Consider the following 27,684-nt stretch of genomic DNA (forward strand, 5'->3'; position numbering starts at 1 on the left):
AGGCTGGGACTTTTTTCACTGGAGCACAGGAGGTTGAAAGGTGAAGGTATCGAGTGCCTCATTAGCAAGTTTGCAGATGACATTCAGATTGATGGAAAATCAGATAGTGAAGGGGACTGTCAGACGCTTCAGCAGAATATAGATAGGAGAGTTGGGAAGAGAAATGACAGATGGAGTTCAACCCAGACAAATGTGAGGTGATGCATTTTGGAAGATGCAATTCAAGAGCGAGCTATACAGTAAATGGAAAGGTCCTGGGGGAAATTGATGTACAGAGAGAGCTGGGTGTTCAGGTCTATTGTTCTCTGAAGGTGGCAAATGCATGTCAGTAGAGTGGTCAAGGCAGCATACAACACATGTTCCATCATCGGACGGATTGAGGAAAAGAGCTGGCAGGTCATGTTAAAGTTATATAAGATTTTGGTTTGGCGCATTTGGAATACTGCATACAATTCCGGTCGCCAGATTTCCAAAAGGATGTGGATACGTTTGGAGAGAGTGCAGAGGGGGTTCACCAGGATGTTGCCTGTTATGGAGAGCGCTAGCTATGAGGAGAGGTTGAGTAAATTAGGATTATTTTCACTGGAAATAAGGAGGTCGAGGCGGGGTGGGGGGGGTTCCTGATCGAGGCCGAAAAACCATGAGGGGTGTAAACGGGGTGGATAGGAAGAATTATTTTCCCAGAGGAGAAGACTTAATTACTCAGGGTTACGAGTTCAAAGTGAGAGGGGAAAGGTTTGAGGGAGATATACATGGAAAGTTCTTTACAGAGAGGGTGGTGGGCGCCTCGAATGCATCACCAGCAGAGGCAGTAGGGGTGGGATCGATAGTGTCATTTAAGATGTATCTAGACAGATACATGAATGGGCAAGGAGCAGAGGGATACAGATCCTTAGAAAATAGGCGGCAGGTTTAGATAGAGTATCTCGATCAGCATAACCTTGGAGGGCTGAAGGGCCTGTTCCTGTGCTGTAGGGTTCTTTATTCTCTTTATAGAGGTTTCCAAAACCATGAGGGGCCTAGATAAGGTGAACGGCATGTGTCCTTTCAAGATTAGGCTGCAAATTAAGGGGAGAGGAGAAAGATTTGAAAAACACATGAGGAGCAAACACATGCAGGAAGCTGCAAGAAACAAAAACCGTTTGAAGCTCTAAGCTTTCAATGAGAGCCTGAGCCCGGCAGAACGTTCAGGTAACCTTTATTGTGTCCCAACATTGTTACAGCTTCAGATGCCCCCAGCAAAAAGGCAGAGAAAGAGTAGCTGTTTTTTCGACAGCTCAACAACAGGGGAGGAGCAAGAGGCGGGGCAAGGCCAACAGCAGGTCCCCGCACTACGCTTGCGTTACCTTGCACAGTTTACAAAAATCCCTTCCCCTTCAGAGACTCCCCACAGTGTGGGAGCAGGCCACTCGGCCCAAAGACTACACACTGATCCTCCGAAGGGTAACCCACCCACACAATTCCCCTACCCCTATTGCTCAACATTTACCCCTGACTAATGCACCTAACCTGCACATCCCTGTGCACGATATCCCAACCCAATCTTGTCCCACCTTCCAGCAGGGGGCCCATATCCCTCCAGTTGCCTTTTAAATGTTGTAATTGTACCAGCCTCCACCACTTCCTCTGGCAGCTCATTCCATACACGTACCACCCTCTAAATGAAAAGGTTGCCTTTTAGGTCTCTTTCGTATATTTCCCCTCTCGGTGTAAACCTTTGCCCTCTAGTTCTAGACTCTCCCACCCCAGGGAAAAGACTTTGTCTCTCTATCCTATCCATGCCCCTCATGATTTTATAATCCTATAGAAAATCACCCCCCAGTCTCTGACGCTCCAGGGAAAACAGCCCCACCCTGTTCTGTCTCTCCCTATAGTTCAAATCTTCCAGTCTTGGCAACATCCTTGTAAATCTTTTCTGAACCCTTAAGTTTCACAACATCTTTCTGATCGGAAGGGAACCAGAATTGCACGCAATATTCCAACTGTACAGTAGTAACATGACCTCCCAACTCCTGTACTCAATATTCTGACCAATAAAGGAAAGCATACAAAACACCATCTTCACTATCCTGTCAACCTGCAATTCCACTTTCAAGGAGTTATGAACTTGCACTCCAAGGTCCCTTTGTTCAGCAACACTCCCTAAGACTTTACCATTAAATGTATAAGTCCTGCTAGGATTTGCTTTCCCAAAGTGCAGCACCTCTCATTTACCTAAATTAAATTCCATTTCCCACTTCTCAGCCCATTGGCCCATCTGATCAAGATCCCATTGTAATCTGAGGTAACCTCCTTCGTTGTCCACAACACCTCCGATTTTGGTGTCATCAGCAAACTTACTTACTATACCACTTATGCTCACATCCAAAACGTAGTGGGCCCATTATCTATTTTCAAAGTGGAATTTACAATATATTACATGTATTGACTGCCTGCAGATTGTGCAGTCTTTCAGCAAAGTAGAATGTTTAGGGTGCAAGTTTGCTCGCTGAGCTGTAGGTTTGATATCCAGACATTTCATTACCTGGCTAGGTAACATCATCAGTGGTGACCTCCAAGTGAAGCGAAGCTGTTGTCTCCTACTTTCTATTTATATGTTTGTCCTGGATGGGGTTCCTAGGATTTGTGGTGATATCAAAGTTATGAAGAGAGATACATGTTTTGTTTAACCAACTACAATGGCAGTGCAGAGAATTTCAGAAAAGTGCAATAAATATTTACTTTTTACCCCTTATTCAACTCATTCAAGAATTTCAAATTGAATCTGAGCTAACTTGAGAGCAAATGGCAACATTCGTTTGTTAATAGACTCACCATATATTATGAAAGATCACTTTTAGCAAAGTCACAATGTTTAATCCCAAACAGAGCAATTAAGTGCAAAGTTACTTTCAACCATTTAATAAAACACTGCAAATTTCATTTCATATGAAAATACAATCATTTTATAATTTGGATAAGATCTTTACAAAGGAAATATATTAAACAAAATAGCTTTCCTGGGTATCAATATTGACAACAGTTATGCAGCTATTATTTGGCAATTGACCAACTAATTGAAATAGTTTCAGAATAAATGAGCTGCTTCATTATTATACATTGAGGTATTGCATATCTTGGCTCTCACCCAAGTATTGTCCGAAGAAAAAAATGTATCTGGATGGAGACATGAATAGGAAGCATTCAGAAGGATATGGGCCAAATGCTGGCAAATGGGTCACTTGATTAATTTAGGATATCTGGTTGGCCTGGACTGAAGGGTTTGTTTCTGTGTGTCATTAAAGACGCCCCTCTTCTGGGATCCCCATACTAGCTGTTATTTTCATGAAATAATCTGACAATTGTTGACTTCCATCAACCTATTCCATCCGGAGAAATTTCCTCTCTCTGCCAAGTGTGGTTCACGTTGGCAAGTTCAATCCTCCTCAGCAAAAAGGCAGAGAGAAAGTAGCTGCTTTTTAAACAGCTCAAGATCAAAGCGCACCCCACCGTCCCCCCCCTCCCTCCAACCCACCTCACTTCTATACTATTGGTCACCACCAAGTTGTCCCTTTGTAATTGGATCCTTGGTACAGCCTTAACCTGGAGGAAGTATTGCCTCACTCGGCAATTTCAACCCATACACTGTATCGCACCATCTGCTGCAGTGGGATTCAAACCCGGGAGCCCCTGGAACTGGGTTGATAGTCCAGTCGATAATGGCACTCAGCCATCGCGCCTTCAATCCACCTGTGATGGTACATGAACTCCCTGGTGCCTCCGGAGGTTGGTAGAGCTGGTGAAAGCCTTCCCGCACTCTGAGCAGCTGAAGGGCCTCTCTCCTGTGTGGATCTGCTGGTGAGTCAGCAGGTTGGAGGCCTGGGTAAATCTCTACCTGCACTTGGGGCAGCTGAAGGGCCTCTTCCCCCGTGTGGACCCACTGGTGCCTCAGCAGGATGGAGGAATCACTGAAGGCCTTCCTGCACACTGGCCAGCTGAAGGGTGTCTCTCCAGTGTGGATCCGCTGGTGGGTTAGCAGGGTGGAGGAAGTGCTGAAGCCCTTCCCGCAGACGGGACAGGAGAACGGGCGCTCCCTGGTGTGGCTGCGCCGATGAGTCTCCAGGACAGAGGGGACACGGAAGCTTTTCCTGCAGTCGCCACACTTCCACCATTTCTCCATGGGGTGGGATTCCTCGGGTTACTCCGTGGCCGAACCTTCAGTTACACACAAACGTGTGTGGAGCCCCTCCCCACCCTGAATTCCCCTTCCCAGGCTGTATAACTGTTTCAGGCTCCACACTCAGTGCACTGCAACAGTGGGGTCTCTCATCCAGTCCCACTGATGCTGAAAACATCCTCAAACAGGAACCAAAACACTTTGCTCCTTCTCTCAGACTCAGTTGAAAATTGTTTCCTGTCCCGATGGATTGAGCGACTGTCAGACATTGACGTTAAAGTGAGGTCTGCAGACGCTGGAGAGTCAGTGTCAAAATGTGTGGTACTGGAAAAGCACAGCAGGTCAGGCAGCATCCGAATCAAAGGAGAGTCAATGTTTCGGGCGTAAGGCCTTCATCTGTTGGTTTTGAAGCTTCCGTCTTCAGATCTTCAAATACACTGTTAAAAACAGATTACAAAAGTCATCACTATCCGTGCAGGGTAGAAATTCAGAACAAGCAATTCTACTTTCTGTGGAATATTCTTTTCTTTTGCTGTTCCACAAAATTAAAAGCACCATCCCACTGTCCCTTCCCCTCTGTTCTCACTCTGCTCTAACTAACTCACTCTCCTGAAGATGCTGAAAAGCAAAAACATCAAGACTGACATCTCTCTGAATTTTGGATACCTCCACCTGAAAGTTAATATCTTTCACAACACTGGGATCCTGCTGAGAATGAGCAGGTCTGATTTTGGGAAGCAAAACAAAAGTGTCAATTCAGGGCGAACCTGCAATGCAGTTTCTTGAGGAAGGACCAGACACAAAATGGTTAATGACCCCGAGAAAGTGGGAGCAAAATGAGACATCAAGGCATTAACACCGACACACTTCAGACAAACTCTTCTGCATCCAGTCAGGGCAAAACATGCTCTGAAAGTCCAGCCTTCACAACAACACTTCTGCTTTCACTGAAGACAATTAGAGTCACACAGCGCAGAAACAGAACCTTTGGCCCAATCTGCCCAGATATCCTAAATTAATCTAGTCAGATTTGCCATCACTTGGCCCCTATATGGGCCGGGTGCTGACAGCTGGGACTAAATTGGGTTGGCTCTCTTGTCAGCAAGGACGAGTTGGACCGAAGGGTCTGTTTCTGTGCTGCACATCTCTATGACTCCAGTCTTTGCCATCACTTGGCCCTGACCCATCTGAACCCTTCATATTCAGATGCCCGTCCAGGAGCCTTTTAACTTGTCATCGTACCAGCACCCACCACTTCCTCTGGCAGCTCACTCCATCGCTCAAGCGACTCCACGTTGAAAGCGTCTGGTCTGGTGCACCAGATGACATCAGGATAATCTCAGATCGTTCCAGATCGCATCGATACTCAGTCAGTGGCATTCCCGATCAGGATGTTGTACGTGATCAAACAGGTCAGTGAGTAGGCGATCCCCCACCTCTTAGTTCAAGTATCTCTACGAGAGCTCCCTTGCTGGAGGGTCCCTTGGAGACACTTCAACTGGACTTCATTGAGTTGGAGAAATGAGTTGAGTTGCTATAAATATGTTTTGCTTATTGCTGATGTCTTTTCGAAGTGGATTGAAGCCTACCCTCCTCCTAACACTACTGCTGAGACTGTGGTGAAGGTTTTGTTTAAGGAAATAATTCCCCCCTTCAGTATACCTGCGTGCATTAGCTCTGACAATGGACCACACTTTGTAGGTAATATTAACGGAGAACTCTGTTCCCAGCTTTGTATTTGTCGGCAACTGCACGGTGCTTATCATCCTCAGGTGACCGGCCTTGTTGAATGTTTTAACCAGACTCAAGACTAAACTTGCCAAATAAGTGGCAGAGTCTGGCCTCTCCTGGTTATGCTAATCCCTGTGGCCTTATTCCAGATGTGATCCATGTCTGTGGGCAAGACACGACTGTCTCCAGCTGAGAGTCTCTCTGGTCACCCCCTCCGTACCCCTTGGAACGATTCGGCTCCCTTCTCAGTCCACGTCCATCACATGACCGAAGCAATGATTGGTTATGTTCTTGCTTTAACCAATGTTATGTGTGCCTTTCACCTCCCAGGAGCGTGCGGCCTAGAGCGATGTTCCCTCCCTTTCAGCCTCGTCACGGGTAGACCCTGGTTCATTGGTGCTCGTCAAGAACTGGACTGGCAAAGGTCTCCAACCTCGTTGGGATGGCCCCTTCCAGGTTTTACTTCCCACCCCTACGGCGGTCACAGTCACTGGGCGCTCAGCTTGGGTCCAACTGCACCATTGAGAATTGATTGACCGCACCAATCAAAAGTGGGGAAAGACGAGGAGAGAATCCTGGAATCTCATGAAAAGGAGTGGACCCTGTCCAGTTGGGTTTTTGAATCCTGCTGTTGTTCTAATGTTAATCTTATTACAGATACTTGAACTAAGAGGAGCGAGTGGTGGTTTATGGAAAATATTCAGCCTGTTGTCTGGTTACTAGTGGTGTGCCACAAGGATCTGTTTTGGGACTACTGCGGTTTGTCATTTTTATAAATGACTTGGATACAGGCATAGGTGGATGGATTAGCAGAATTGGACAGAGAGGAGGCAAATGGAGTTCAATGCAGCTAAATGTGAGGTGATTCACTTTGGGAAGAATAACAGGAAGGCAGTGATCTTGGAGTCCATGTGCACAGATCCCTGAAAGTTGCCACTCAGGTAAATAGTGCTGTGAAGAAGGCATACGGTGTGTTAGGTTTCATTCGTAGAGGGATTGAGTTCTGGAACCGCAATATCACACTGCAACAAAACCAAACACGGGTGCGGCCACATTTGGAATATCCTGTATAGTTCTGGCCCCCATATTTCAGGAAGGATGTGGGAAGCATTGGAAACGGTGCAGAGGAGATTTACCAGGTTGTTGCCTGGTCTGGAGGGAGGGTCTTATGAGGAAAGGCTGAGAGAGGGTCTGTTCTCATTGGAAAGAAGGCGGATAAGGGGGGATTTGATAGAGACATATAAGATATAGATAGGGTAGACAGTGAAAGACTCTTTCCTAGGATGGTGACGTCAGCTTGTACGAGGGGGCATAACTACAAATTGAGGGGTGATAGATTTAAGACAGATGTCAGAGGCAAGTTCTTTATGCAGAGAGTGGTAAGGGCATGGAATGCCCTCCCTGCTAAGGTAGTCAACTCAGCCACATTAGGGAGATTTAAACAATCCTTAGATAAGCACATGGTTGATTTTGGGATAGTGTAGGGGGACAAGCTGAGAATAGTTCACAGGTCAGCGCAACATCGAGGGCTGAAGGGCCTGTTCTGCACTGTACTGTTCTATGTTCCATGTTCTAAACTTAGTGCAGGAGGCTGAAAGAAATGAGCAGCTTTAAAACAAAAACCTCTTGGAGCTCAAAGCTTTCAATGAGAGTCTGAGCCCGGCAGTAAGTTCAGGTAACCTTTATTGCAACCCAACTTTGTTACAGTTTCAGATTCCCCCAGCAAAAAGGCAGAGAAAAAGAAGTTGCTTTTTGAACAGCTCAAGGTCAAAGTGCACACACCACACCTCCCCTGTCCCACCTCCCCCTCACTGTCTTTACTATTGGTCAGCACCAAGTTGTCCCTTTGTAATTGGATCCTTGTTACAGCCGTAACCCGGAGGAAGTATTGCCTCACTCAGCAATTTTAACCCATACCCTGTCTCCAAGTAAGTGGCTCCCTGCTCATTTGCCAGGAAGGGGCAGTGTAGAGTCAACCAGACTGCTGTGGGTCTGGAGTCACGTGTAGACCAGACCGGGTAAAGGATGCAGCTGGAACGATTGAGTGAATCCTTTCCCCCAATGGTGGTTCCCTTCCCTAACAAGGGAGAGAGTGAATCAGATGGGGGCTTTCTCCCCCGCACCACCCCCTCCCTGAAACGGTCTCATTGTTAGATTCCGAACTCCACATTTCTGACCGAATACCGATTCAGCCATCTGTCGTGGCAGGATTTGAACCCGGCGGACCCCGGAACCTGGTTGATAGTCCAATCGATAATGGCACTCGGCCGTCACTCCTCAAATCCCCCTGCGATGGCACGTGAACTCGCTGGTGCTTCCACAGGTTGCAGGAGTAGGTGAAGCCCTTCCCGCACTGAGAGCAGGTGAACGGCCTCTCCCCCGTGTGGATCCGCTGGTGCCTCAGCAGGGTGGAAGATGTGCTGAAAGCCTTCCCACACTCGGGGCAGCTGAAGGGCCTCTCTCCCGTGTGGACCCGCCAGTGGGTCAGCAGATGGGAGGTATACCTGAAGCCCTTCCTGCACTGAGAGCAGGTGAATGGCCTCTCCCCCGTGTGGACCCGCTGGTGGATCAGCAGGGTGGAGGAATTGCTGAAGGCCTTCCCGCACTCGGCACAGCTGAAGGGCCTCTCCCCCGTGTGGACACGTTGGTGCCTCAGCAGGGTGGAAACCTGGGTAAAGGCCTTCCCACACTCGGGGCAGCTAAAGGGCCTCTCCCCCGTGTGGACCCGCTGGTGGGTCTGCAGGTTGAAGGAGCAGGTGAAGCCCTTCCCGCACTGAGAGCAGGTGAACGGCCTCTCCCCCGTGTGTATACGCTGGTGGGTCATCAGGGAGGAGACGTGGGTAAAGGCCTTCCTGCACTGAGAGCAGCTGAAGGGTTTCTCCCCCGTGTGGATACGCTGGTGACTCTGCAGGGTGGAGGAGCAGGTGAAGCCCTTCCCGCACAGAGAGCAGGTGAATGGCCTCTCCCCCGTGTGGACATGTTGGTGCCTCAACAGGGCGGAGGAATTACTGAAGGCCTTCCTGCATTCAGGGCAGCTGAAGGGCCTCTCCCCCGTGTGGATACGCTGGTGGCTCCGCAGGTTGGAGGAGCAGGTGAAGCCCTTTCCGCACTGAGAGCAGGTGAACGGCCTCTCCCCATTGTGGACACGCTGGTGACTCCGCAGGGTGGAGGAATCGCTGAAGGCCTTCCCGCACTCAGGACAGCTGAAGGGCCTCTCCCCCGTGTGGACACGCTGGTGCCTCAATAGGGTGGAGACCTGGGTAAAGGCCTTCCCACACTCTGGGCAGCTGAATGGCCTCTCCCCCGTGTGGACCCGCTGGTGGGTCAGCAGGGTGGAGGAATTACTGAAGGCCTTCCCACACTCGGGGCAGCTGAAGGGCCTCTCCCCTGTGTGGACACGCTGGTGCCTCAGCAGGGTGGAGACCTGGGTAAAGGCCTTCCCACACTCTGGGCATCTGAACGGCCTCTCCCCCGTGTGGATACGCCGGTGACTCTGCAGTGTGGAGGCCTGGGTAAAGGCCTTCCCGCACTCTGGGCAGCTGAAGGGCCTTTCCCCCGTTTGGTCCTGCTGGTGGGCCAACAGGTGAGAGGAATGTCTGAAGGCCTTCCCGCAGTCGGTACAGGGGAATGGCCTCTCCCCCGTGTGACTGCGCCGATGAGTCTCCAGGGCAGACGGGAAATGGTAGCCTTTCCCACAGTCACCACACTTCCACGGTTCCTCCACAGGGCGGGATTCCTCAGGTTTCTCCATGGCCACAGCTTCAGCTGCACACAAACACGTGTAGAGCCCCTCCCTGCCGTGAAGTCCCCTTCCCAGGCTGTATAACTGTTTCAGGCTCCACACACAGTTCGCTGCAACAGTGGGATCTCTCGTCCAGTCCCACTGATGCTGAAAACGTCCTCAAACAGGAACCAAAAAGTGTAGATCCCTCTCACAGAAATCACAGTCAAAAATCGTTGTGGTCCCGATGGATTCAGAGACTGTCAGACATTGACATCAAAGTGAGGACTGCAGACACTGGAGAGTCAGTCAAAAAATGTGGCGCTGGAAAAGCACAGCAGGTCAGGCAGCATCCGAGGAACAGGAGAGTCAATGTTTCGGGAATAAGCCCTTCGTCCGTTGATTTTGAAACTTCAGTCTTCAGATTTTCATATACTCTGCAAAAAGAGATTACAAAAGTCATCACTATCAGTACAGGGTAGAAATTCAGAATAAGCAATTCTACTTTCTGTGGAATATTCTTTTGCTGTTCCACAATGTTGAAAGCACCATCCCACTCTCCCTTCCCCTCTGTTCTCAGCCCGCTGTAACTAATTCCCCTGAAGGTGCTGATTCAGGATCTTACAGGGGCAGAAAAAGCAAAAACATCAAGACTGACATCTCTCTGAATTTTGGATACCTCCACCTGAAAGTTAATATCTTTCACAACACTGGGATCCTGCTGAGAGTGAGCAGGTCTGATTTTGGGAAGCAATAAAAAAGTGTCAATTCAGCTACAATGCAGCTTCTTGAGGAAGGACCAGACACAAAATGATTAATGACCCCGGGAACGTGGAAGCAAAATGAGATATCAAGGCATTAACACCGACACACTTCAGTCAAACTCTTCTGCTCCCAGTCAGGGCAGAACATGCTCTCTACGAGAACTCCCTTGCTGGCGGGTCCCTTGGAGACACTTCAACTGGACTTCATTGAGTTGGAGAAATGAGTTGAGTTGCTATAAATATGTTTTGCTTATTGTTGATACCTTTTTGAAGTGGATTGAAGTCTACCCTCCTCCTAACACTACTGCTGAGACTGCGATGAAGATTTTGTTTAAGGAAATAATTCCCCGCTTCAGTATACCTGCGTGCATTCGCTCAGACAATGGACGACACTTTGCATGTAATATTAACGGAGAACGGAGAAACCTTCCAGGTTTTACTTCCCACCCCTACGACGGTCACAGTTGCTGGGCGCTCAGCTTGCGTCCAACTGCACCGTTGTCAATTGAATAGCCGCACCAATCAGTCCCCGATTCCATTCTATTTGTCAGACTCCCTACTGCCGATCCTGTGAAGAGAAATATCACTTTCCAATACCTCCGGTCTGTGTATACAAACAGCCGGTGTAACACTGCCTGGGGTACAGCAGGCCTTATGTGGCACATGGACCTGGAACGGAACCCTTCCCTTGTGCATTTATAGGCCTTTTCTCTTTTCAGAACCAGATACTGTCACCAAGACCATGAACAATAGAGCTAAGGGAGAGCCCAATGGGAACAGCATTCTGAGGACCATTGTCTCCCATACAGTGCGAGTGCTCGAGTCACTTGGCCCATTTTGTACAGTGCTAAAGCGACTCCTCTTCCAAAACGTTGACCCTATACTCCTGTAGACCTGACCAGACCCCCTGCTGTAACATTTCGGTAACCTATTTTGACAAACTCTCCCTAATATACACCAAACCAGACTATTATTTCTTCAGCTAAGGTATAGCTACCAATTTCCTTGTCCTGGATGGCAAAGATGTCCCTCATAAGGTCACTATCGGAGCCCTTGTTCCCACAACAGTACCTTGTCCAGGCCAGTGGACAAGTCGATGGAACCTCAGCCAACCTTGCTCCAACTGAAAGGATCCCAAGGGACTGGGTGACAATACAGGACACCCGATAGGCTGGGGAATCCAGAGTACCCTGAGGTTGGAAGGATCGGCAGGGGTGACAAGTCAACAGAACCTCAATTCCCTCTTTTGTGGCCTGACCATTTGAGGAATTAAGAGTGAAGAGGCTCTGAATCAGAGTAGACTGGGATTATCAGACCTGTGTCTTTACTCTGTGCAGAATCGGTGTGCCTTAGACTATATACTCGCCTGGGAGGGTGAGGTCAGCACCATTGTCCAAGATAAACGCACTATGGGCATTCCCAATCTCACTGGCAATATTAACTAAGATACAAGAAGTGATCCAGGTATTCCGTGACAGAATGACTGAAGGGACCAGTTGGGGAAACTGCAGATTGGGCCGATGGTACAATTGGCTTATCGGTTTAGCTATGTCTGTTTGTTGGTATTGGTATTGTTAGCTATTTAATTGCTAGGCTTATGAGGTCCCTTAGCGATATAGATTTGCCCCAGAAGATGTTCCTTTCGCGATCTGATGGCTCACCCACACGTGTCGATGGTGATGATAAATATGACCAGATGAGCTGTGAAGATGGTGGTGCTGCTCTACAGGATGTTGACGGCTGGACCACCTTGAAGGGCATTCGTTTGGACTAGCCTTCTCTTTCAGTGATCGCGGTGCAATCAAAGGGAGGAATGAGAGTGTGGGCATCTGGGTGATAAAGTCTATAGCCTTAAAACTTGTCTTTAAACATTCAGACTAAAATGTAATGCTGAATTATTGAATACATTTACTGCACTAGAAAATAAACAGGTAGGAAGGCTCAGAAAGAGGAGAGAACTTAAAGATAGGGACACCTGGGCTCACCAAGTGATAACAGGATGCTGTAAGGCAATGAAGAACGTTTGCCTCAGCATCGGTGAATCTGTGTGAACAGGACACCAAGTGATAACATTCACAGCCGTTCCCTTGTGAGACCATTTTAGTGCTGAGACTGTTGAATCCTGTAGAAGATTAACTCTTAGTGCTTACCTGCAATGGATTGAAATGAATTGCATTTTGGGACTGTATGATGATATTGAGTATCCATTACTGGTTATTAAATACAAACTCTGTAAAAGGAAATATTGATAAAGCTTTACCTTACTTGCTGCAGGCGAGGCTCCAGCAGAGGAAACAGGCCGCGGGCACACTTCCGGCTTCGGGATGGCCACGCCCACTGATCCAGGTCCTGTCCCGCCCCCTCCTCCGCGAACGTCACACGTCAACCCCGCCCCTTCCGAACGCAACTCGTAGACCCCGCCCCTTCCTGAAGCAGGTCATAAGCCCCGCCGCTTCGGGACAAAGCCCCGCCTCTGGGAACCAAACCTCTTTCCCCTCCTGCACTAAACCCCACCCCTTCGCCGCTAACCCCGCGCGAGTCAAAACCACGCCCCCCTCCCTCACGCGCAACCGCCCACAAAGCCGCGTGCGTCCACGCTGGACGCGCCGCATCGTCCGCTGAGCCTCGCCCCGCCTACCAGCGCGCGATCCTCACGAGATGAGCACCGCCCTTCCGCTAAAACCCGTCCCCCAGGATAAACCCCGCCCCTCCTGGTAAACCCCGCCCACCCAGGTGTATTTGGAAGCACTAGCTTCTGCAGCGCTGTTCCTTCTGCGGGTAGCTGTGCTGCAGGATCATAAGACACAGAATTAATAGCAAAACATCACAGTGTCTTGCAACCGATGCAATGTTTGGCAGAAACCTGGACCGCTGCTGAATCCTTCATTTTTTAGAAGGGGTTGCAGGTTTCAGTTCATCAATATATAAATTCCAGAACTTTAGATCAGATTCCCTACAGTGTGGAAACAGGCCCTTCGGCCCAACAAGTCCACACCGATCCGTCGAAGAGCAAAACACCCAGCCCCATTCCCCGTCACCTAATACAATGGTGCAATTTAGCGTGGCCAATTCACCCTAACCCACACATCTTGGGACTGTGGGAGGATATCCGCGCAGACGTGGGAGGGGAATTGAACCCGGGGCTCTGGTGCTGTGAGGCAGCAGTGCTAACCACAAAAAAAAGGTGACATTTTCTATTTTTCAGCGGCAGCAGCAACCCAGGAGTGGGGAGTCACTGAGTTGAGGTTTTACATTTGAAGTTGGAGAGCAGAGGTTCCTGGGAGAGGAGGGACGACTTATTTTTATTTTCTTCCTGCTGTATAAATCAGAGGGTACTGTTGAGGGGGGAAAACGTCCTACTAGGGGTATGCACTGGGGCCCAGGTCTCTTGCACCAGAAGGAAAGGAGGGAAAGCAGGAGAGTATTAGTCATTGGGGAGTCGATACTTAGAGGGTCAGATAGAAGGTTTGTTGGGAACGAACAAGACTCGCGGTTGGTGTGTTGCCTCTCAGGTGCCAGGGTGCGTGATGTCTTGGATCATGTCTTTGGGGTCCTGAAGGGAGAGGGTGTCCTGCCCCAAACCATGGTCCACGTAGGTACCAACGACATAGGTAGAAAGAGGGATAGGGATGTAAGGCAGGATTTCAGGGAGCTAGGGTGGAAGCTGAGGGCTAGAACAAACAGAGTGGTTATCTCTGGTTTGTTACCCATGCCACGTGATAGCAGAGCAAGGAATAGGGAGAGATATTATCTGAACACGTGGCTGTAAGGATGGTGCAGGAGGGAGGGTTTCAGGTTTTTGGATAATTGGGGAAAGTGGGACTTGTACAAACAGGACAGTCTTCACTTGAACCAGAGGGGTACTAATATCCTGGGTGGGAAATTTGCTGGTGCTATTCGGGTGGGTTTAAACTAGCTCAGCAGGGGGATGGGAACCAGGGGGTGTAGCTGCAATGCACAGGAGGATGAGAGCAGGAAGGACAGGGACAGGATTTCAGGGTCACAGGAATGTGCTGGCAGACAGCGAAGTGGTTTGAAGTGTGTCTACATCAACGCCAGAGTATCCACAATAAGGTAGGTGAGCTTGCAGCACAGATAGGTACCTGGGACTTGGATGTTGTGGCCATTTTGGAGACATGGATAGAGCAGGGTGAGGAATGGATGTTGCAGGTTCCAGGGTTTTGATCTTTCATTGAGAACAGCCAAGATGGTAAAAGAGGGAGAGGTGTGGCCTTGTTAGTCAAGGATAGTATAACGGTGGCTGACAGAACTTTTGATGAGGACTCGTCTACTGAGGTAATGTGGGCTGAGGTTAGAAACAGGAGAGGAGACGTTACACTGCTTGGAGTTTTTGTATAGGCCTCCGCAGAGTTCCAGGGAGGTGGAAGAGAGGATTAGCAAAAATTATTCTGGGTAGGAGTGAAAGGAACAGGATGGTCATTAGGGGGGACTTTACCTTCCCCAACATTGACAGGAAATGCTTTCACTCTAGTACATCGTATGGATCAGTTTTTGTCCAGTGTGTGCAGGAGGGTTTTCTGACACAGTATGTCGAAGGGCCAACAAGAGGGGAGGTCACACTGGATCTGGTGCTTGGTAATGAACCAGGCCAGATGTTTGATTTAGTGGAAGGTGAACACTTTGGAGAGAGTGACCATAATTCAATTAGGTTTCATTTAGCGATGTAAAGGGATAGGAACATGCCACAGGTCAAGAGTTATCGATGGGGCAAGGGCAATTATAATGCAATTAGGCAAGAGTTAGGATGCATAGAATAGGGTAGCAAAATGCAGGGGATGGGGACAATTGAAATGTGGAGCTGGATTAAGGAACAGATATTGTGTGTCCTTGATAGGTATGTCCCTGTCAGGCAGGGAGGAAGTGATAGGGTAAGGGAAGCGTGGTTTACAACAGAAATTGCGTCTCTTGTTACAAAGAAGGAGACGGCTTATGTGTTGATGAGCCAAGATGGTTCAGATGAGGCGATGGAGAGTTACAGATCAGCTAGGAAGGATTTAAAGAGAGAGTTAAGAGCAAAGAGAGGACATGAGCAGTCTTTAACACATTAAGGAGAAGCCTAAAGCTTTCTATAGGTATGTGAGGAATAAGAGGATGATTAGGGTAGGAATAGGGCCAGTCAAAGACAGAAGTGGGAAGTTGAGTGTGGGCCCTGTGGAGATTGGAGAGGTGTTAATGAATATCTCTCATCGGTCTTCACTCAGGAAAAAGAGAATATTGTAGAGGAGAAGAATGAGGTACGAGATATTAGACTCGAAAGGATCGAGGTTAGTTGCACACAGGTGTTATCAATTCTAGAAGGAGTGAAAGTAGACAAATCCCCTGGGCCGGATGGGATTTATCAGAGGATTCTTTGGGAAGCGAGTGAGGAGATAGAAGAGCCTTTGGCTGTGATATTTGAGTTGTCATTGTCTACAGGTTTAGTACCAGAGTGGAGGATTGCAAATGTTGTGCCCTTGTTCAAGAAGGGCAGCAGAGATGACCCAGGTAATTTTAGACCAGTGAGCCTTACTTCTGTTGTAGGAAAGCTTTTGGAAGGGAATGTTAGAGATAGGATTTATAATCATCTAGCAAGCAACAATTTGATTTCAGATAGTCAACATGGTTTCATCAAGGGCAGATCGTGTCTCACAAACCTCATTGGGTTTATTGAGAAGGTGACCAAGCATGGAGATGAGGGTAGGGCAGTTGACATGGTGTACATGGACCTCAGTAAAGGTTCCACATGGCAGGCTGTTGGAGAAAATGCAGAGGCATGGGATTGAGGGTGATTTAGCAGTTTGGATTAGAAACTGGCTTTCTGAAAGAAGGCAGCATGTGGTGGTTTATGGAAAATATTCAGCCTGGAATCCAGTTACTAGTGGTGTGCCACAAGGATCTGTTTTGGGACCACTGCGGTTTGTCATTTTTATAGATGACTTAGATGCAGGCATAGGTGGATGGATTAGTAAATTTGCAGAAAACACTAAAGTGGGGGGAGTACTGGACAGTTTGGAAGAATGTTATAGGTTGCAGGGGGAACTTGGATAAACTGCAGAATTGGGCTGAGAGGTGGCAAATGAAGTTCAATGCAGCTAAATGTGAGGTGATTCACTTTGGGAAGAATAACAGGAAGGCAGTGATCTTGGAGTCCATGTACATAGATCCCTGAAAGTTGCCACCCAGGTGGATAGTGCTATGAAGAAGGCATACGGTGTGTTAGGTTTCATTCGTAGAGGGATTGAGTTCCGGAACCGCAATATCATGCTGCAACTATACAAAACGCTGGTGCGGCCACACTTGGAATATTGTGTATAGTTCTGGCCCCCATATTTCAGGAAGGATGTGGGAAGCATTGGAAAAGGAGCAGAGGAGATTTACCAGGTTGTTGCCTGGTCTGGAGGGAGGGTCTTATGAGGAAAGGCTGAGAGACTTAGGTCTGTTCTCATTGGAAAGAAGGCGGCTAAGAGGGGATTTGATAGAGACATATAAGATGATCAGAGGATTAGATAGGGTAGACAGTGAAAGACTCTTTCCTAGGATGGTGACGTCAGCTTGTACGAGGGGGCATAACTACAAATTGAGGGGTGATAGATTTAAGACGGATGTCAGAGGCAAGTTCTTTATGCAGAGAGTGGTAAGGGGGTGGAATGCCCTACCTGCTAAGGTAGTCAACTCAGCCACATTAGGGAGATGTAAACAATCCTTAGATAAGCGCATGGATGATTTTGGGATAGTGGAGGGGGACAAGCTGAGAACCGTTCAACGGTCGGCACAACATCGAGGGCCGAAGGGCCTGTACTGCACTGTACTGTTCTATGTTCCATGTTCTAAACTTAGTGCAGGAGGCTGAAAGAAATGAGCAGCTTTTAAACAAAAACCTCTTGGAGCTCAAAGCTTTCAATGAGAGTCTGAGCCCGGCAGTAAGTTCAGGTAACCTTTATTGCAACTCAACTTTGTTACAGCTTCAGATCCCCCCAGCAAAAACGCAGAGAAAAAGCAGTTGCTTTTTGAACAGCTCAAGGTCAAAGTGCACACACCACACCTCCCCTGTCCCACCCCCCCCCTCACTGTCTTTACTATTGGCCAGCACCAAGTTGTCCCTTTGTAATTGGATCCTTGGTACATCCGTAACCCGGAGGAAGTATTGCCTCACTCAGCAATTTTAACCCATACCCTGTCTCCAAGTAAGTTTCTCCCTGCTCATTTGCCAGGAAGGGGCAGTGTAGAGTCAACCAGACTGCTGTGGGTCTGGAGTCAGGTGTAGGCCAGACCAGGTAAAGGATGCAGCTGGAACAACTGACTGAATCCCTTCCCCCAATGGCGGTTCCCTTCCCCAACAAGGGAGAGAGGGAATCAGATGGGGGCTTTCTCCCCTGCACCACCCCCTCCCTGAAACGGTCTCATTGTTAGATTCCGAACTCCACATTTCTGACCGAATACCGATTCTGCCATCTGTCTTGGTGTGATTCAAACCCGGGAGTCCCCAGAACCTGGTTGATAGTCCAATCGATATTGGCACTCGGCCGTCACTCCTTCAATCCCCCTGCGATGGCACGTGAACTCGCTGGTGGGTCAGCAGGTGGGAGGAGTAGGTGAAGGCCTTCCCACACTGAGAGCAGGTGAATGGCCTCTCCCTGGTGTGGACCCGCCGGTGCCTCAGGAGGGAGGAAGATGTGCTGAAGTCTTTCCCACACTCGGGGCAGCTGAAGGGCCTCTCTCCCGTGTGGATCCGCCAGTGGGTCAGCAGGTGGGAGGTATACCTGAAGCCCTTCCCACACTCGGGGCAGCTGAAGGGCCTCTCTCCCGTGTGGATCCGCCAGTGGGTCAGCAGGTGGGAGGTATACCTGAAGCCCTTCCTGCACTGAGAGCAGGTAAATGGCCCCTCCCCCGTGTGGACCTGCTGGTGGGTCAGCAGGTGGGAGGAGCAGGTGAAGCCCTTCCTGCACTGAGAGCAGGTAAATGGCCTCTCCCCAGTGTGGACCCGCTGGTGGGTCAGCAGGGTGGAGGCCTGGGTAAAGGCCTTCCCACACACGGGGCAGCTGAAGGGCCTCTCCCCCGTGTGGACACGCTGGTGCCTCAGCAGGGCGGAGGAGCAGGTGAAGCCCTTTCCGCACTGAGAGCAGCTGAAGGGCCTCTCCCCCGTGTGGACCCGCTGGTGGGTTAGCAGGGTGGAGGAATTGCTGAAGGCCTTCCCACAATCGGGGCAGCTGAAGGGCCTCTCCCCCGTGTGGATCCGCCAGTGGGTCAGCAGGTGGGAGGTATACCTGAAGCCCTTCCCGCACTGAGAGCAGGTGAATGGCCTCTCCCCCGTGTGGACCCGCTGGTGCCTCCGCAGGGAGGAGGAATCGCTGAAGGCCTTCCCACACTCGGGGCAGCTGAAGGGCCTTTCCCCCGTGTGGACCCGCTGGTGGCTCCGCAGGTGGGACGAATTGCTGAAGGCCTTCCCGCACTCGGGGCAGCTGAAGGGCCTCTCCCCCGTATGGACCCGCTGGTGGGTCAGCAGGGAGGAGGGGCAGGTGAAGCCCTTCCCGCACTGAGAGCAGGTGAACGGCCTATCCCCGGTGTGGACATGCTGGTGGGCCAACAGGGTAGAGGTATTGCTGAAGGCCTTTCCGCACTCGGGGCAGCTGAAGGGCCTCTCCCCGGTGTGGACACGCTGGTGCCTCAACAGGTGGGAGGAATACCTGAAGCCCTTCCCGCACTGAGAGCAAGTGAAGGGCCTCTCCCCCGTGTGGACCTGCTGGTGGGTCAGCAGGTGGGAGGAGCAGGTGAAGCCCTTCCCGCACTGAGAGCAGGTGAATGGCCTCTCCCCGGTGTGGACACGCCCGTGCCTCAGCAGGGTGGAGGAGTCGCTGAAGGCCTTCCCACACTTGGGGCAGCTGAAGGGCCTTTCCCCCGTGTGGACACGCTGGTGCCTCAGTAGGGTGGAGGCCTGGGTAAAGGCCTTCCTGCACTCTGGGCAGCTGAAGGGCCTCTCCCCCGTGTGGACCCGCTGGTGGGTCAGCAGGGTGGAGGCCTGGGTAAAGGCCTTCCCGCACACTGGGCAGCTGAAGGGCCTCTCCCCCGTGTGGACACGCTGGTGGGTCAGCAGGTGGGAGGATGTGCTGAAGGCCTTCCCACACTCTGGGCAGCTAAAGGGCTTCTCCCCCGTGTGGTCCCGCTGGTGGGCCAACAGGTGAGAGGAATGTCTGAAGGCCTTCCCGCAGTAGGTGCAGGGGAATGGCCTCTCCCCGGTGTGACTGCGCCGATGTGTCTCCAGGGCAGATGGGACAGGAAAGCCTTTCCCACAGTCGCCACACTTCCACGGCTCCACCACAGGGCGGGATTCCTCAGGTTTCTCCATAGCCACAGCTTCAGCTGCACACAAACACGTGTAGAGCCCCTCCCTGCCGTGAAGTCCCCTTCCCAGGCCGTATAACTGTTCCAGGCTCCACGCACAGTGCGCTGAAACAGTGGGGTCTCTCGTCCAGTCCCACTGATGCTGAAAACGTCCTCAAAGAGGAACCAAAAAGTGTGGATACCTCTCACAGAAATCACAGTCAAAAATAGTTGCGGTCCCGATGGATTCAGAGACTGTCAGACATTGACATCAAAGTGAGGACTGCAGACACTGGAGAGTCAGTCAAAAAATGTGGCGCTGGAAAAGCACAGCAGGTCAGGCAGCATCCGAGGAACAGGAGAGTCAATGTTTCGGTCATAAGCATTTCATCTGTTGATTTTGAAACTTCAGTCTTCAGATTTTCATATACTCTGCAAAAACAGATTACAAAAGTCATCACTATCAGTGCAGGGTAGAAATTCAGAACAAGCAATTCTACTTTCTGTGGAATAATCTTTTGTTGTTCCACAAAACTGAAAGTACCATCCCACTCTCCCTTCCCCTCTGTTCTCACTCCGCTCTAACTAATTCCTCTGAAGGTGCTGATTCAGGATCTTACAGGGGCAGAAAAAGCAAAAACATCAAGACTGACATCTCTCTGAATTTTGGATACCTCCACCTGAAAGTTAATATCTTTCACAACACTGGGATCCTGCTGAGAGTGAGCAGGTCTGATTTTGGGAAGCAAAAGTAAAGTGTCAATTCAGGGTGAACCTGCAATGCAGCTTCTTGACGAAGGACCAGACACAAAATGGTTAATGACCCCGAGAAGGTGGAGCAAAATGAGACATCAAGGCATTAACACCGACACACTTCAGTCAAACTCTTCTGCTTCCAGTCAGGGCAGAACATGCTCTGAAAGTCCAGCCTTCACAACCACACTTCTGCTTTCACTGCAGACAATTAGAGTCACACAGCGCAGAAACAGACTCTTTGGCCCAACCTGCCCAGATATCCTAAATTAATCTAGTCACGTTTGCCATCACTTGGCCCCTATATGGGCCGGGTGCTGGCAGCTGGGACTAAATTGGGTTGGCTCTCTTGTCAGCAAGGACGAGTTGGACCGAAGGGTCTGTTTCTGTGCTGTACATCTCTATGAGTGCAGTTGCATTTGCCATCACTTGGCCCTGACCCATCTGAACCCTTCATATTCAGATGCCCATCCAGGAGCCTTTTAACTTGTCATCGTACCAGCACCCACCACTTCCTCTGGCAGCTCACTCCATCACTCAAGCGACTCCACGTTGAAAGCGTCAGGTCTGCTGCAGAACTCCCTTGCTGGAGGGTCCCTTGGAGACACTTCAACGGGACTTCATTGAGTTGGAGAAATGAGTTGAGTTGCTATAAATATGTTTTGCTTATTGTTGATGTCTTTTCGAAATGGATTGAAGTCTACCCTCCTCCTAACACTACTGCTGAGACTGTGGTGAAGATTTTGTTTAAGGAAATAATTCCCCGCTTCAGTATACCTGCGTTCATTAGCTCAGACAATGGATCACACTTTGCATGTAATATTAACGGAGAACTCTGTTCCCAGCTTCGTATTTGTCGGCAACTGCACGGTGCTTATCATCCGCAGGCGGCCGGCCTTGTTGAATGTTTTAACCAGACTCAAGACTAAATTTACCAAATTAATGGCCGAATCTGGCCTCTCCTGGTTATGTTAATCCCTGTGGCCTTATTCCAGATGCGATCCATGTCTGCGGGCAAGACACGACTGTCTCCAGCTGAGAGTCTCTCTGGTCACCCCCTCCGTCCCCTTTGGAACAATTCGGCTCCCTTCTCAGTCCACGTCCACCACATGACCGAAGCAATGTTTGGTTATGTTCTTGCTCTAACCAATGTTATGTGTGTCTTTCACTCCCAGGAGCGTGTGACCGACAGCGATGTTCCCTCCCTTTCAGCCTCGTCACGGGTAGAGCCTGGTTCGTTGGTGCTCGTCAAGAACTGGACTGGCAAAGGTCTCCAACCTCGTTGGGATGGCCCCTTCCAGGTTTTACTTCCCACCTGTTGAATCCTGTAGAAAATTAACTCTTAGTGCTTATCTGCAATGGATTGAAATGAATTGCATTTTGGGACTTTATGATGATATTGAGTATCCATTACTGGTTATTAAATACAAACTCTGTAAAAGGAAATATTGATAAAGCTTTACCTTACTTGCTGCAGGCGAGGCTCCAGCGGAAGAAACAGGCCGCGGGCAGACTTCCGGCTTCTGGATGGCCACGCCCATTGGACCAGGTCCTGATCCCGCCCCCTCCTCCGACAACTTCACACGTCAACCCCGCCCCTTCCGAACGCAGCTTGTAAACCCCGCCCCTTCCGAACGCAGCTCGTAAGCCCCGCCGCTTCGGGACAAAGCCCCGCCTCTGTGAACCAAACCTCTTTCCTCCCCTTGGACCAAACCCCACCCCTTCGCCGCGATCCCCGCGCGAGTCAAAACCACGCCCCCCTCCCTCACGCGCAACCGCCCACAAAGCCGCGCGCCTCCAGCCTATTCCCGCCTATCAGCGCGCGAACCTCACGATACACGTCCATGAGCACCGCCCACCCGCTAAACCCCGCCCCTTCTGGTAAACCCCGCCCACCCAGGTGTATTTGGAAGCACTCGCTTCTGAAGCGCTGCTCCTTCTGCGGATGGCTGTGCTGCAGGATCATAAGACACAGAATTAATAGCAAAACATCACAGTGTCTTGCAACCGATGCAATATTTGGAACAAACCTGGACCGCTGCTGATTCCTTCATCTTTTAGAAGGGGTTGCAGGTTTCAGTTCATCAATATATAAATTCCAGAACTTTAGATCAGATTCCCTACAGTGTGGAAACAGGCCCTTCGGCCCAACAAGTCCACACCGACCCACCGAAGAGCAAAACACCCAGCCCCATTCCCCGTCACCGAACAATACGGGGCAATTTAGCGTGTCCAATTCACCCTAACCCACACGTCTTTGGACTGTGGGAGGATATCCGCGGAGATGTGGGGGGGGGGGAGTGGAATTGAACCCGGGGCTCTGGCGCTGTGAGGCAGCAGTGCTAACCGCAAAAAAGCAGGTGACATTTTCTGTTTTTCAGCAGCAGCAGCAATCCAGGAGTGGGGAGTCACTGATTTGAGGTTTTAAATTTGAAGTTGGAGAGCAGAGGTTAATGGGAGAGGAGGGACGACTTATTTGTGTTTCCTTCTGTATAAGTCAGTGGGTACTGCATAACTCAGGGGGATGCACTGGGGCCCAAGTCTCTGGCACAGAGCTTGTCCCTGTTGCACCAGAAGGGAAGGAGGGAAAGGAGGAGAGTGTTAGACATTGGGGACTCGATAGTTAGAGGGTCAGATAGAACTTTTGTTGGGAATTAACAAGACTCGCGGTTAGTGTGTTGCCTCCCAGGTGCCAGGGTGCGTGATGTCTCGGATCGTATCTTTGGAGTCCTGAAGGGAGAGGGTTTCCAACCCCAAGTCATGGTCCATGTAGGTACCAATGACATAGGTAGAAATGTGAGAAACAGAACTCAATCACAAATCAATCAGCCTGAGACAAAGCCTTGGAAACAAGAACAATTTATTACAGTCTTACAAGTACCGGACGCTTCTGCAATTGAGCAGAAATGTGTGCCAAAACAGAGCATGTTCGCTTTCTTATTCAGTTTACAAGTTGCTGAATCACACCTCCCTTTTCCCATCCCATCATAAGCCGATTACTTCACTTGTTAGTAATTTTCTTATCTGGCCATCCTGCTGTCCTTGTCTGCATTCTTTGTTTCTTGTTTGATACAGCTTGTTCTTTTATCCAGTTTCTCTTATCATACTAAAAGTTTTATTGTGAAATGTCCCTGCTGCTTCTTTTTGTGGTCAACTACAACACTTTAAAGTTATTTCCTAGCTTAAAACTATTTTCTTTAAAAGACCCTCTATATTCATTACGTACGCTACATGCTACAAGAATTCCGCTTCCCTTCCCCCCACTTCGCCTCCTCTGCAAAAAACAACATTTCTAATCTCCCACAGCAAGAGGGATCGGGATGTAAGGCAGGATTTCAGGGAGCTCGGGTGGAAGCTGAGGGCTAGAACAAACAGAATGGTTATCTCTGCTTTGTTACCCGTGCCACGTGATAGCAAGGCAAGGAATAGGGAGAGATATCAGCTGGACATGCGGCAGCAAGGATAGTGCAGGAGGGAGGGTTTCAGGTTTTTGGATAATTGGGGAAAGTGGGACTTGTACAAACAGGACAGTCTTCACTTGAACCAGGGTGGAAAATTTGCTGGTGCTATTCGGGTGGGTTTAAACTAACTCAGCAGGGGGATGGGAACCAGGGGTGTAGCTGCAATGCACAGGAGGATGAGAGCAGGAAGGACAGGGACAGGATTTCAGGGTCACAGGAATGTGCTGGCAGACAGCGAAGTGGTTTGAAGTGTGTCTACATCAATGCCAGAGTATCCACAATAAGGTAGGTGAGCTTGCAGCACAGATAGGTACCTGGGACTTGGATGATGTGGCCATTTCGGAGACATGGATAGAGCAGGGTGAGGAATGGATGTTGCAGGTTCCAGGGTTTTGATCTTTCATTGAGAACAGCCAAGGCGGTAAAAGAGGGAGAGGCGTGGCCTTGTTAGTCAAGGATACTATAACGGTGGCTGACAGAACGTTTGATGAGGACTCGACTACTGAGGTAATGTGGGCTGAGGTTAGAAACAGGAGAGAAGATGTTACACTGCTTGGAGTTTTTTTATAGGCCTCCACAGAGTTCCAGGGAGGTGGAAGAGAAGATTAGCAAAATTATTCTGGGTAGGAGTGAAAGGAACAGGATGGTCATTATGGGGGACTTTAACTTCCCCAACATTGACTGTAACTGCTTTCACTCTAGTACATCGTATGGATCAGTTTTTGTCCAGTGTGTGCAAGACGGTTTTCTGACACAGTATGTCGAAGGGCCGACAAGAGGGGAGGTCACACTGGATCTGGTGCTTGGTAATGAACCAGGCCAGATGTTTGATTTAGTGGAAGGTGAACACTTTGGAGAGAGTGACCATAATTCAGTTAGGTTTCATTTAGCGATGTAAAGGAATAGGAACATGCCACAGGTCAAGAGTTATCGATGGGGCAAGGGCAATTATAATGCAACTAGGCAAGACTTAGGATGCATAGAATAGGGAAGCAAAATGCAGGGAATGGAGACAATTGAACTGTGGAACTGGTTTAAGGAACAGATATCGTGTGTCCTTGATAGGTATGTCCCTGTCAGGCAGGGAGGAAGTGATAAGGTCAGGGAACCGTGGTTTACAACAGGAATTGTGTCTCTTGTTACAAAGAAGGAGGAGGCTTATGTGTTGATGAGGCAAGATGGTTCAGATGAGGCGATGGAGAGTTACAGATCAGCTAGGAAGAATTTAAAGAGAGAGTTAAGAGCAAAGAGAGGACATGAGCAGTCTTTAACACATTAAGGAGAAGCCTAAAGCTTTCTATAGGTATGTGAGGAATAAAAGGATGATTAGGGTAGGAATAGGGCCAGTCAAAGACAGAAGTGGGAAGTTGAGTGTGGGCCCTGTGGAGATTGGAGAGGTGTTAATGAATATCTCTCATCGGTCTTCACTCAGGAAAAAGAGAATATTGTAGAGGAGAAGAATGAGGTACGAGATATTAGACTCGAAAGGATCGAGGTTAGTTGCATACAGGTGTTATCAATTCTGGAAGGAGTGAAAGTAGACAAGTGCCCTCGGCCAGGTGGGATTTATCCGAGGATTCTTTGGGAAGCGAGGGAGGAGATAGTAGAGCCTTTGGCTTTGATTTTTGAGTCATCATTGTCTACGGGTTTAGTACCAGAGTGGAGCATTGCAAATGTGCCCGTGTTCAAGAAGGGCAGCAGAGATGACCCAGGTAATTATAGACCAGTGAGCCTTACTTCTGTTGTCGGAAAGCTTTTGGAAAGGAATATTAGAGATAGGATTTATAATCATCGAGCAAGCAACAATTTGATTTCAGATAGTCAACATGGTTTCATCAAGGGCAGATCGTGTCTCACAAACCTCATTGGGTTTATTGAGAAGGTGACCAAGCATGGAGATGAGGGTAGGGCAGTTGACATGGTGTACATGGACCTCAGTAAAGGTTCCACATGGCAGGCTGTTGGAGAAAATGCAGAGGCATGCATTATTGTGGTTCTGTTCACCGAGCTGGGAATATGTGTTGCAAACGTTTCATCCCCTCTGTGTGTGACATCCTCAATGCTTGGGAGCCTCCTGTGAAGCGCTTCTGTGATGTTTCCTCCAGCATTTATAGTGATGATGTCACCTAGACATGGGACGAAACACAAATTCACAGCTCGGCGAACAGGACCACAACAACGAGCACCCGAGCTACAAATCTTCTCCCGAACTTTGAAGAGGCATGGGATTGAGGGTGATTTAGCAGTTTGGATTAGAAACTGGCTTTCTGAAAGAAGGCAGCGAGTGGTGGTTGATGGAAAATATTCAGCCTGGAGTCCAGTTACTAGTGGTGTTCCACAAGGATGTTTTGGGACCACTGCTGTTTGTCATTTTTATAACTGACTTAGACACAGGCATAGGTGGATGGATTAGTAAATTTGCAGACGACACTAAAGTCAATGGAGTACTGGACAGTTTGGAAGAATGTTACAGGTTGGTCACCTTCTCAATAAACCCAATGAGGTTTGTGAGACACGATCTGCCCTTGATGAAACCATGTTGACTCTCTGAAATCAAATTGTTGCTTGCTAGATGATTATAAATCCTATCTCTAACATTCCCAGAGCCCCGGGTTCAATTCCACCCTCCCCCCCCCCCCCCCCACATCTGCGCGGATATCCTCCCACAGTCCAAAGACGTGTGGGTTAGGGTGAATTGGCCACGCTAAATTGCCTTGTATTGTTAGGTGACGGGGAATGGGGCTGGGTGTTTTGCTCTTTGGCGGGTCGGTGTGGACTTGTTGGGCCGAAGGGCCTGTTTCCACACTGTAGGGAATCTGATCTAAAGTTCTGGAATTTATATATTGATGAACTGAAACCTGCAACCCCTTCTAAAAGATGAAGGAATCAGCAGAGGTCCAGGTTTGTTCCAAATATTGCATCGGTTGCATGACATCGTGATGTTTTGCTATTAATTCTGTGTCTTATGATCCTGCAGCACAGCCACCCGCAGAAGGAGCAGCGCTGCAGAAGCGAGTGCTTCCAAATTCACCTGGGTGGGCGGGGTTTACCAGAAGGGGCGGGGTTTAGCGGGTGAGCGGTGCTCATGGACGTGTATCGTGAGGTTCGCGAGATGGTAGGCGGGGCGAGGCGTGAGGCGCGCGGCTTTGTGGGCGGTTGCGCGTGAGGGAGGGGGGCGTGGTTTTGACTCGCGCGGGGATCGCGGCGAAGGGGTGGGGTTTGGTGCAGGAGGGGGAAAGAGGTTTGGTTCACAGAGGCGGGGCTTTGTCCCGAAGCGGCGGGGCTTACGAGCTGCGTTCGGAAGGGGCGGGGTTTACAAGCTGCGTTCGGAAGGGGCGGGGTTGACGTGTCCCCTGGGCGGAGGAGGGGGCGGGACCAGGACCTGGTCCAATGGGCGTGGCCATCCCGAAGCCGGAAGTGTGCCCGCGGCCTGTTTCCTCCGCTGGAGCCTCGCCTGCAGCAAGTAAGGTAAAGCTTTATCAATATTTCCTTTTACAGAGTTTGTATTTAATAACCAGTAATGGATACTCAATATCATCATCAAGTCCCAAAATGCAATTCATTTCAATCCATTGCAGATAAGCACTAAGAGTTAATTTTCTACAGGATTCAACAGGTGGGAAGTAAAACCTGGAAGGGGCCATCCCAACGAGGGTGGAGACCTTTGCCAGTCCAGTTCTTGACGAGCACCAACGAACCAGGCTCTACCCGTGACGAGGCTGAAAGGGAGGGAACATCGCTGTAGGTCACACGCTCCTCGGAGTGAAAGGCACACATAAC

General features: G+C 49.6%; 3 protein-coding genes across 7 annotated transcripts in view; 1 reads left to right on the forward strand and 2 right to left on the reverse strand.

Moving 5' to 3' along the window:
- Window positions 1-12,727, reverse strand: part of LOC140487203 (uncharacterized) — a 57,671-nt gene extending 44,944 nt beyond the window's left edge. The window contains 3 exon segments of the mRNA XM_072586855.1: window positions 3,742-3,831; window positions 8,193-10,045; window positions 12,633-12,727. Of these exon segments, the coding sequence (XP_072442956.1) occupies window positions 3,742-3,831; window positions 8,193-9,638 (1,536 nt within the window). The 5' untranslated portion in view covers window positions 9,639-10,045; window positions 12,633-12,727.
- The window catches only part of LOC140487205 (uncharacterized), a 49,170-nt gene that overhangs the window by 17,999 nt on the left and 3,487 nt on the right, over window positions 1-27,684 (forward strand). The window lies entirely within an intron of this gene.
- Window positions 17,345-27,684, reverse strand: part of LOC140487198 (uncharacterized) — a 59,696-nt gene continuing 49,356 nt past the window's right edge. The window contains exons 1-3 of one of the 5 annotated variants that reach the window (XM_072586841.1): window positions 21,907-21,959; window positions 21,379-21,768; window positions 17,411-20,122 (exon numbers count right to left, since the gene is read on the reverse strand). In XM_072586841.1, coding sequence (XP_072442942.1) covers window positions 17,907-19,715 — 1,809 coding nt within the window. In that variant the 5' untranslated portion in view covers window positions 19,716-20,122; window positions 21,379-21,768; window positions 21,907-21,959 and the 3' untranslated portion in view covers window positions 17,411-17,906. Of the gene's footprint in view, window positions 20,123-21,378; window positions 21,769-21,906; window positions 21,960-27,684 lie in introns of those variants that run through there. The other 4 variants (XM_072586840.1, XM_072586842.1, XM_072586845.1 and 1 more) reach the window with 4 other exon arrangements.

Source organism: Chiloscyllium punctatum, chromosome 16 (assembly GCF_047496795.1).
Source record: "Chiloscyllium punctatum isolate Juve2018m chromosome 16, sChiPun1.3, whole genome shotgun sequence".
Classification (NCBI taxonomy): domain Eukaryota; kingdom Metazoa; phylum Chordata; class Chondrichthyes; order Orectolobiformes; family Hemiscylliidae; genus Chiloscyllium; species Chiloscyllium punctatum.